This window comes from Battus philenor, unplaced genomic scaffold, assembly GCF_028537555.1.
Source record: "Battus philenor isolate CCGP_79_NKW_IND1 unplaced genomic scaffold, ilBatPhil1.0.hap1 SCAF_20, whole genome shotgun sequence".
In the NCBI taxonomy this organism is placed as follows: Eukaryota; Metazoa; Arthropoda; class Insecta; order Lepidoptera; family Papilionidae; genus Battus; species Battus philenor.
This window is the reverse complement of record NW_027181683.1, coordinates 3,501,075-3,512,634: the sequence shown is the minus strand read 5'-3', so window position 1 is coordinate 3,512,634 and position 11,560 is coordinate 3,501,075. Positions and strand designations below refer to the sequence as shown.

The window sequence follows — 11,560 nt, the reverse complement described above, 5'->3', positions numbered from 1 at the left end:
AGGTAACACCAACAGGTGCTAATGTTATACTATAAAGTAATTATAACCAAAATGTAAGAATACTCCTCAAAGATTTATTTTCTACATGTCTAATAAGATAAGTAAAACTTGTTTTTTCAAGTACCTTAAAAATTTCTATACAATAATTTATTTCTAATTTGTTTTATTATTTAGCACTGGTTTATATAGGAAAATAAAGTAAAAAGTTGCTTGTTATAATTTTGTACAACGGTAATAAAACACGAAAAAAATATGCATTTAAGCTCATATCAAGCTAATGCGCTAAATATTACAGTCGATCTTTTAATAAAAAAAATGTCGCGAAAATAACTTGACAGCTGTTTGTATTCTGTTATATGAATATTCTACTTTAATTTAATAATATGACAAAAAAAAAACAATGGAGTTCATTAAAAAAAACTTTTCTTGAACACTGATCATTTTGAAGGAAAGCTTTGTAATATAATTATTTATGAACCAATATTGTAATAAAAACAATAACCAGCCAACGTTGTGTCTACAAATTATCGATATAAGAAGTACTTGCCTATGTCCCATATATCTTTGAATAAAGTGTCGCAGGTAATTTAATTGCCTATCAGTGTATTAAATATAGTTTTTATTGTGAAACACTGGCAAATCAACTCGGTATATCGAGTCTAGTACTCGCTATATTTTGTTCTCTGCTCCTTTAGATGTTAAAAATACTACAGTATGTTCTTCATTTATTAACATATGTATAAATACAAGTATAATAAATGTTCTCTATTCATTCACAATCATTAACGATAGTAAATGTTATAAAATATTCAAAATGAGTCTTAAATGTGTGAAAAAAATACTAAATATTCTATGGATGGTAATAGTCATTTGTTATTATTTCAAATTCAATAAAGTGTTCAAAAAATTTTGTTCTTTTATTTGGATGTAAGCACCTAAAAATAGTTACGAATTTATTAGAGGAATGAATGAGTAATAAGCTGTGAATTCTCGTTTAAAAATATGATCGACTAATACAGTTGCAATAATCATTAACACTAGCTTATTGAAAATGTATATTTTTAAAGTCATATTTAACATTTTTAATATAATATTTATAGTACTCTGCGAGTGCTTCGTGGCAAGTTAAATAAAACGTTAGTAAAACTAACCCAGTTCGATATACTGTGACCTAGATAATCACAGTTATATATTCGTAGAGGTATGAAGTGACCTAGGAGCTGGCAGGGACAGTCGATGCCCCAGTGGCCCAGTTCATTCAAGCCCATATTGCGCATGTGCTGTACAGTACTGAATGGCCGTTTTGACTTTAATGTCCAAACGTTCATCCGAGCTGCGGGGAGGAACAACAATGACGATTTTGAGAGTTGATTACCGTTAATGAGATTTAAAAGTCATTAAAAGATTCACGTTTTATCCTATAGATAATTCGAGTGAAAAACATAGTGTTCAAGTTAATTAAAATGTATTTTAAACTGTAATTTAATGTTTTATTAAAATATATATTTAAGTTAAAAAATAATAACGCGATTGTCAACACGCTGAACAGAATTTAGAACAAAAAATAACGTCTACAAAAATTGTTAAAATAATATTATAGGGAAGTTAATTATATTTAACTAGCAACACTTGATTGTTGTTCCCACTAAAAGAAAAATGGCCGACTCACGTAACGTCAAAGACTGCAGTGAATATTTACACAAATAAATATTAATTTATCCCGATTCAAAACTCTGAAATATTTCATTGAATTGCTGTGAAGTGTTGAAGTGCATTTATTTCACTGGATATAAGTGTAATCGTATTAGTTTAAGTTCTTTGAAGCACTGGACGACTATTGAACTGTTGATTTCCATGCACAGTACGTATTTTCTTGCTATTTCCTGCACACTATATATTAGTCATATTTATTTAGTAAATTACGAACAATACTTAACAGCATGTTTATTTTTTTATTTTATTATACAGAAACTATTATTATTATTGTATGTAAATTTATAATTTATTTCGACATAGATCTTTGTCTTAATCAGTAATGAATGATCGAATATCAAAATTACTATGATCTTACTCCCGCAAAACGAATTATTTCTTAATAGCCAACTATGCTATTTATTATTATTATGGATCACTATTTTGGTCGCCAAAGGCGCTAACGTATATAATAATAAAATAGAATCATTTTAATAAGAATAATACCACAAAAATTAATCTACAAATATTAATCAACATTACAACGAAGATACTACGTTGTAAGCTTTTGTACATTCATATATGTAATATGAAATGGCATAACCAAAAGAATATATATTTACACCAACATTATTTCGTCACTTTTTTTACTGTTAATAAAATTCTAAGGAACTTTTTAGAACATTGTAATTTGTAGATCATAGGAATGAATAGATATTACTCATGCCTGTGAAGGTCTCTAACATGATATCAGAAGTAGCTTTCAGATTGTGATTAAGCTTTATTTATTCCTGCTTAGCATTATAAAAAATTTCACAACAAAATGTGATTCACTAATAGCAATTAATATAATTAGTACGGAATACTAATCATATTAATTGTTAATGCAATGGAATCTTTATAATATGAACCTTTAAATGTCTTAAAATTATAATAATAGTTATTTTAATGATTTCTCTATAGAATGTACCTTTGAAGGCCCTTTGCTCTTGCAGTGTCTCTTTATTTATTTTTTCAACATTTCTGTTTTTGGCTATGTGTGTATGCCAATTTGTTTTATTCCATTTTCTTAATGTAATTTAAGAACTGCCATTGTTTAAGCTAAGATATATTTTTAAAATTAATGTATGAATTTTTGAAAGCATATCTTTTATACGGCATTAAATTTTTGATAAAATTGGTTATAATTCTGACTTTCGATCATTGACATTCATCAATGGAACCTTCTACAATATTTATGTTATTGACCCACATTCATAGTTTGATTGAAACCTTAATCATGTTGAGATATTTGCTTTATTCCATTTCATTTCATGTATGCCAGTTTAATTAAGCACTTACCTCAAACTTTTATAGACTTATTTGTATTTCATTTTAATATTTGTTATGGTCTAAAAGCTAGCAATTTAAATGCCAACTTTCATCATATTTATTTGTAAAAATTGCCCAGTTAATTGTAATCCAAGGGTTAGGGCTATTACACCATTAAAAGAAAAGAAGACAATAATAATTTTGCTTTGTAATGAACAAGGATAGTGGGAGAAGTTTAGTCCAAAGACATTTTAAAATAAATACACCACAAATTATTGCAGCTTTGGTATCTGAGTAACACACTCAATTACAAGTGTTAAAACCTTATGTTCTTGAGAAAGTACTGCTAACCATAATAAAAATGCTAATCAGAATATAATTTACAACAAGTAGACAGAATAGGTACAAAAAAGAAAGAAGAAAGAGTGAATGAATGTTTGATTTAAAAATTTTGGAGAGGCAACATAATTTTAGTTTTTTGGATTCAATGGATGTATTTGTATGGTGTTGTTATAAAAAAAAAGTTCATATGGAAGTGTAGTGAAAAATTTTTCATAATTTTTTAAGTTGATCAAAGCCTGTTTTTTTTTCATAAAAATCTATTGTAATTATAATGTAATGCATTTAGGAAGTTGAATTGAAAAAGATAAGAATTACATAGAGTTACCCAAATAAGTGTTACTATTTTAGGAAGTATAAAGAAAGCTATAACAAGCATATCTACTTGCTATCACATATGTGACGAATAGTGTCATTTATTAAAAATAGAAAACACTATTCTTTTAACACAAGAAGGAAGAATAAGTTTGTAACACTTTTTTTTCACTTCTATAATAAATCACTGAAACAATTTTAAAATTTTATATGAAAAAATTTGAAGCTTGTGTTCAGGCAAGATTGATTAATAAAGCAAATTATTGTATTTCAGATTATATAATAAATAAAAATACCTGGGAATAGTATTATGCGGATTTTCAAGTATGATTTATAACAGAAAAAAAATTGTAAAATTTCATTATAAGAGTAACAATTTAGCTTCTTGTTAGCAAAAAACTTTATTGTTTGGAAAGTTATTTAAATCGAAGAACCCAGGTTCTTTTCAATAGAATCTTGTTAATAATTTATAATTACATATTTAATAAATATTAAAAAAGCATGGAGGTGAGTCATTCCCAAGGTGTATTATCTTCTATAAAGTTATTTACAGTATAGTAACCCCTAGTAATTTTTTTCAAACAGATCAATGGAAACTTTTTGTACATTTTCGGAGATCCTATTGTAAAAGTATATGTTGCACATGTTAAGATTTGCTAACTCGATGTCGAATCGTAGGTACAAATTGTATTTTTTTTCTGGCATTTATGTTGTTGATGGCATTATTTCTAGGAAAACTATTCAGACATAATAAATATTTGTTTGATTGTTATAAGATGTATTTGTTTAGATGTGACGGGTGGCCTGGGGTCGGGCGGGGCTCGCGGGGCATGTGGGGCGCTGCGGCGGGCTGGTGGTGCGGCGCGCTGGCGGCTGCGCTGCTGCTGCTGCTCGCACTGCGCTGCCGCCGCCCAAGGCACAAGCAGCGTCACGACACCTGGCCTCCACGCGCTTTGCTCGTGCATCAAGTAAGTCGACGCACACTTTCCTAAGTTTTTTTATTCGCCCGATTTTTGGGGGCCTTTCCTTATTCCTTTAAATCTAAAATCTATGACAGGGACTTTTGATCGAAATATTTTTTATTAGCGTTCATTTCTATCATCCTTCACAAGTTCATTTACTATATCTTCTTTCATTCTATACATTTTCTTTTTTACTCATTCACAACATTTTCCTTGGTTGAGGTACGATAAAGACTATCTTCAATAGTTTTTGGTGCCGTAGGGTTCTGAAGGGACTCCAAGTAGGTAGACGCGGCGTGGGTGGACGTAGTTAAGGTAGCTCGATGCAGGTAGCGCAAGACCGGTCATTGTGGCGATCTTAGGGGGAAGCATATACCTTACAGTGGATGTTTATCGGCTGATATGATGATGATAATACAGCATTGCAAGTGCCGCCACCTACATGGTTATCACAAAAGGTACTTTCAAGTAGTATCAGTGCCCGGTATATTCAATCAGTACCGGTACCAACCCGTACATTCAAAAACAACTTTCGTACAGTCCTAGGACACCAAGTCAAGTTTCCGGACTACGCGATGATAGTAAGACAGGGCACGTATACTCGCCACATTGCATTCAGTCAATAATCAACCGCTCTCGTCGGAAATGAGGCTGTATTATATCACAGGCCACCCCAACGCCTTTTAAGGTGATAGTAGAATTATTACCCAGCAATCGATAAAGTCGAAGCTCCTTCAGGAGCTATAGAGCTTCGTTAACTTAAAAGTGGACTTTGGTTTGAGGACTCTCTGGGCCTTGTAATCGTCTAAGTCCAGTTCATAGAAAATGTAATGTTAATAAAATGTAGTTTTATGCGCGAAGCTAAATTTGATTTTAGTTATCGAAAGCTAGAGCTAAAGGTCTTCTTTGAAATCTGCGGGGAAGGTCTATGTCCAGCATTAACGTCGTACGGCTGAAATGATGAAGATAATGATCAAAAGCAAAAAAAAAGTATTTAAGTGTTTTTTGGTAAAAACTTATTTTTTTTAAATATTTTATACCGGATTCACTAGTTAATTTGTTGTTTTAAAATTGATTTGTTTGCTTACTAATTATCAAGACATCCAAGGTGAACTTCAATGAGAAAATTTGTAATATTAACTTGTGCCCTCGTTCAATTTTTACCTACGCGCTTAAAATTTAGGTAAAGAACTTTAAAGACTACCGATAATTTATATATATTACTATATTCTCAATAAATTCTATTTGACTTCTGCAGGTGCATATAGTGAGTAGCGGCAAGACCTGCGTGTCCCATGCGACAGTGCCGGAGCCTCGCTGCACCCACACTGAGTTAGCTGGCGCTCCTCCCGATCGAGTCGTGCCTGCCTCTGCAGACCCCCTGCATCCTTTACCACATTCCGACCCCCCTCAGATTGTAATCGTACAAAATTTCAGCCAAAACACTGTAGCGCACGAAGCATCTACCTCTGAGTCTCGACCGCCTCCGCCCACGGTGCCACGGCTTCCACCTCCCGAGCACTGGCTACTCAAACGACCATTTGAGTACAAGTATCCTTGTATCCCTCGACCTTTAGCTCAATTAGTCAATACTGACCTTGGCGCAGATCTAAACAGAGAATCGCGGGCAAAGAAGTACAGTGCTACAAGGTCACCTTCATTGGAAAAAGACGAAAAATCTCCGTTTGTTAACACAGAATCAGATGCTGAAGTATTTGGTTTCGACGTTTCGTCGGTAACTAAGATGGGTGATTCGGGGGATGCTCCGTCTGACATGTCTCCTAGTAACCTAAGGAGGTATAGATCGGTCAGTACGCGTCTTAATATGTGCAGTGTCTCAGAAAGTCCGCACGTCGAAGGGATTGAAAGAGTAGAAATGCAAAATTCGCCCAGGGTCATTGAATGTACTTCAGCTAAAGAAAAGTCTTCAACTTCAAAATTTGATTTCTCTCCAAAGATGTTAGCAGACACCATTAGTTCTCCGAGATTCTTTACGCCACCAGAGATGGTTTCACCTGCATTTTTTGCTGAACCTTCTCCAAAATCTGTTTATTATGATAGTGTAAGATCTCCAAGATTCTTTCCTGATACACCGCGTGAATCTGAGGTACCGCAGTCGCCGAGGGCGTTAAGTGACCATTTTAACAGAGCCAATGGTTTATGCGAAAAACCTAGTTCTCCGAAAATTTTAAGTGCTCGACCAAGTCCCAAAGTTCATAGTTATAATAAAGAGAATTATTTTACTTTTGAACAAGCGGCTTTAGATGAAGGAACAGCGAGAGCGTCACCTCGGCCAAAGCGGTATGGTGGGAGATATTCCATCGAAAGAGAAAGATTCACTCCACCGGCGGACAAAGAAATAAAAAAATATAAGAGACATAATAGTTGCGACACAAATATGAAAAATAAAGAAGAGAGTATATCAAAAGGTGACGACAACAAAAAATCTGACATTAAATTAGAAGCTGTAACAACAGACGTAGTGGACTGCTGTGTCAAAATTGACTCAATACAAATTGAAAATAAATCAGAAATCGAAAAAACTAACGAATTGAAACCTTGTGAATCGAGTTCAGCGCAAGCGAGACGACAACGATTAAAATCAATTTCTTTAGATTCAGACCATGCAAAAATTATTGAACATAACTTAGGACTACCAATCGCTAAACAAATGAAAGATCAAATGAATGAAGCATATAAAAATCAAGAAACTAGTACGTCGTGTGAAAGTATGCAAAGCCATATAAAGTCCAGTCCCAGTGAAAAACCAGCTTTTATATTCGATGTTGAACAGAAAAATGAACCAGTGGAAGCAGAGGAACAGAAGTCTCCCGACGTTGTTCAAAGGAAATGTTTACGACAAAGTTCTGATACTCAGTCGTTTTTAGATATGCCGAGGTTTTCTCCAAAAGAATTTGAAATTACTGTGACTTCAGAAGAAGGTTCTACGATGCCTGCTGAAACACAAACCAAACGAAAAGGGAAGAACCTTCGAAATTTGACAATAGATTTGTCAAAGCGAGATAGTGATTTAGAAAAAGAATTGCTAGAATTTGAGAAGCTGTACACTGATGCAGAAGAGAAGAAAGTGAAAACGCCCACTCTAAAAGTTAAAGCGACATCTTTAGATTCTTCGGAATCTGTTAATCTAACCCTGCCTCAAAAAAAATCTTTAGATGTTCCTCAAAATTCCATATCGGTGCCTAATACGCCTAAAAGACAGTTAAAACGAATACTTGCACAAAGAAGTATCAAGCATGAAGGGTCAGGGGGCAAGATGGGATACAATTCACTACAATCCAATGCTGAGCAAAGACGACTGTATTTGAAAGGACAAGATAGTGGCATATTCTTAAGAGATAATCATGCTAGTCTTATGTTATATCAAGCAGGGCCGTCACGTATCGGCTCTAGAACAATGGGTTCATTTGAAGAAAATTCAACTGATTTTGTTGAAGCAAACCCTGAGATTAATATTAGTGGTGCTGATTATAGGTCTGGAATACATACAGAATCCGGACAGACTCTTGGCTCCAATCTTCTTAATTATAAACAAAATCTGAGCGTCTCAAGTACTAATTTAAAAACTCTGCCTGAGGGAGTGCCATCTGACGATTTCGAACCGAGCACCGGAGACGAAAAAGTAATTAAAAAACTCCACAGAAGAAATTCTAACCAAAGCTTAATGCTTAGCACCCATAGCTTGCAAAGTTCCAACTGTTCTATTAGCAGCGCCGGTGCATCCTGTCATAACTTGGCCACCGTTCGCACGAGCCTTTCAAACTTTAGTTTAAATTCCGATAATAGACAAAAGAAATTGCCAGTAGAACGAAAAGATTCTAATGCATCGCTTATAAACACCGAACATTTAACACCGACTACTCGCGTCATTTGCTCATCCAACACGAACTTATCGGGAGAGGTGTCCAAGAATTGTCTTTTGCAAAGGCGGGGCTCCAACAATAGCCTCACATTAAACATTCTGACGACAAACAACCTCAGCAGGCACTCTAGCAATAGTTCTTTGAATAAAGACCTGAAACTTGGACAGAAAAAAGGATTGCTGGAACGAAGGAGCTCTAATACATCCTTGACTCTGAATATTAATACTTCGAATCCGCAATTATCGAGCAATCGAGCCCTTAGTGTTTCAAACTATAATCTTAATAGTTCAACGTGCAATCTCAGCAGATATAACAGCAATCACAGTATCGATAACCCCTCGACTGAACCTCGTAAAGGAATTTTGGAGAGACGAAGTTCTAATACCTCACTTACTCTTAATATTCAGCCTCAGGAACCAAGGGATATAGAAATTGACGAAACGCTCATTGACAATAATTTGAAAGAGCTGCCCCATAGAGACAGGCATCGAAAATCTTTGAGCACTGAAAATCTGATTCCTAAATCTTACAAAAACCGAACAAAGTTACGCACAAACGACAAAGGAATTGGATTTGGTTCACATGACAACTTGTGGTCATCGTCATACGCCACAGATGAGGAATACTCGCAAAATTTAACATTTGTGTGTGGTGACCATGAAAATGAAATAATTTATGCATTTGGACGCCAAGAAGATCCTAATTTTCAGCCAGGGTTTGTGAAAAACATCACAACAAAGCCTTTAAGCCCGCAGAGTACGTCTGAAGATTTTAGGTTGTATTTGGCAAACATGCAACATTTGCAGAATGCTTCAAGCGTTTTGACTCGCCAACAGCTAAAAGATTTAAATGACGTATTTCAGAACGGATATTCTAAAGTGAAATGCCATAGTACTAACGAAGGGCAACATTGTTGTTCCGGACGTGTTGACTCCGACATTTCTAAGGAAAATCCGCAGATGGTCATACCTGACCCAGTCGGGTCTCAACCATGTTCGGAGTACCAGAAGATGTTACTAAGAAACTTACATCAAGAATTTTGGGACATGCCAACCAATTTTCAAGAAAAACCTATTGTTTCTGGCTCCCATCCTAAAAATAGATACAAAACTATTTTGCCAAATGAACACTCTAGGTTTATATTACGCGCAGATCCAGGCACTATTGGCGAAGGATACATTAATGCCAATTATATTAAGGTATGTTCCAAAAATTTTATATTTCATTTTCTATATTTTATCTGTTTTATTCCTATATTTATATGATTTTTGATCATTGAAACTTTTGTTGTTAAAAATATTTATACAACAGACAAAAAATGATTTCAGGTAAAATTAGTTATCCATTCCTTTAGTCTTTCTTAATTAAATACTGGAAAAAAGTTACCATGAAAGAGCTGAAATAATTGTTTATTAATTATTATGCAATGGAAAATATTCATAAATTGTTTCATGGGTCTTTCTTTCTCATACTAATTTGGTATCTTTGTAAATTGCAGGGGCATGAGTACACTAAAAACAGCTATATAGCGACACAGGGTCCGCTCCAAAATACAATATATGACTTTTGGACGATGGTTCATCAGAATATTGAAAATTTCCTTTGCCAAAAAACAGAGCCGACGTCATCGGATGAGATTATACAAAAGATCGTGATGCTTACCAACTTCATCGAAAATAATCGACAAAAATGCGAGAAATATTTCCCATTGGAATTGAATGAAGAATTAAGGATAACAAGTCCAGAGTTAGCAGAAACTAGTTTTTTTAGTGAAACAGAAGTTGTGAAAAACAGTTTTCTTATCAAAAACATTGGCATGATTAAAAAAGCTGGGTACACCATTCGAAAATTGAATGTGAGACTTTTGAAATCAGGAAGTGCAGATAGTGATAGTGATTTAACTGTATACCATTACTGGTTCCATAACTGGGCGGACCACAAGTGCCCGAAAGATGTAAACGCTTTGTTAAATTTAAGTTTAGATGTGTTAAAAGACCAAAGTTATAATTTTAGTGAAAGTGATGAAGAAAAGGATGAGCAATGCCACTGCAATGACAGTCCCAAACCCGAATCAAAGTTTGTGTTCCCTCCCCTAGAGGCTGAGAGTGTTCCTTGTCCAGTTACTGTGAAGGTATCATCTCCACTTGATTTAACAGTTGATAATAAGTTGCCTCCGACCATAGTTCATTGTTCCGCTGGTATAGGACGAACTGGTTGCCTTATTGCAATTCTAAATGGTATAAAGCAGTTGACAAATGAACAAAAAGTTGATGTACTAGGCATAGTTTGCAATATGCGGCTTAATAGAGGTGGTATGGTGCAGAATTCTGAACAGTATGAGCTCATTCACAAGGTCTTATGTCTGTTTGAACAAGCATGTCTACCGAGTTTATAGCTAGCCTAGATAAAACTGCTATTAGAAACTAATATAGACAAAAACTGTGTACCTACAGTTTATTACTATTCTATTTATACTGTTATCAATAATTTATTCATGATTAATATGTATATTTGTTAGATAAATTTCGGGTATTTCCTATATAGAATTTAAATATGATTAATTTTTCTATGGTCGAGAAGTGGTAGGTTATTGAAATGTTTTAATAGAGTTCAAATCTGTTTTTGATAATTAGTTACATCCTGGTAAGAGTTGTGAAGATTGATAGAATATATTTACAAATGGAGGATTAAGTTTGACTGAAGCTCCTTTTAGTTCCTAGACTGTCATCTCTATCAATTGAAATTATATTTTACAAGGTTTTGATAAATTTGGACAAATTTTTATAATGTCAAAGTTTAGAGCATTAAAGTTTTATATTTCATCATAATTATATTAACTTATCAATAACTGGAAACAGTTTTCAAGTGATTTCTGTGATAAATTGAATCAAGCGATATTCTAAATTTCCTGTTGTCCTTAATAAAATTTAAGCTTACTAGATTTTGTTCCTTATGAAAGTTCTTAGATTAATTTTTGTAAATATTTTCTATTGATTTCTTTCTATTTTGATGCCTTTGTAGTTGTATTGTTTTCTTGGTGCTTTGTCTTTATATCCA

At 33.9% G+C, this 11,560-nt stretch overlaps 1 protein-coding gene across 1 annotated transcript; it reads left to right on the top strand.

The window, feature by feature from the left end:
• Positions 1-1,674: 1,674 nt before the first annotated feature.
• Positions 1,675-11,389, top strand: PTP-ER (Protein tyrosine phosphatase-ERK/Enhancer of Ras1). Its single transcript, XM_068765667.1, has 4 exons — positions 1,675-1,861; positions 4,448-4,625; positions 5,878-9,702; positions 10,002-11,389. The coding sequence occupies exons 2-4, from the start codon at positions 4,488-4,490 to the stop codon at positions 10,896-10,898; spliced, it is 4,860 nt and encodes a 1,619-aa protein (XP_068621768.1). The 5' UTR covers positions 1,675-1,861; positions 4,448-4,487; the 3' UTR covers positions 10,899-11,389.
• Positions 11,390-11,560: the final 171 nt, after the last annotated feature.

Bases quoted from the DNA above. Each gene is read 5' to 3' on its own strand.
- PTP-ER (XM_068765667.1), top strand. From the start codon at position 4,488: ATGTGGGGCGCTGCGGCGGGCTGGTGGTGCGGCGCGCTGGCGGCTGCG. The intron at 4,626-5,877 runs GTAAGTCGACGC...TGACTTCTGCAG, and splicing joins GCGCTTTGCTCGTGCATCAA to GTGCATATAGTGAGTAGCGG. The intron at 9,703-10,001 runs GTATGTTCCAAA...TGTAAATTGCAG, and splicing joins TTAATGCCAATTATATTAAG to GGGCATGAGTACACTAAAAA.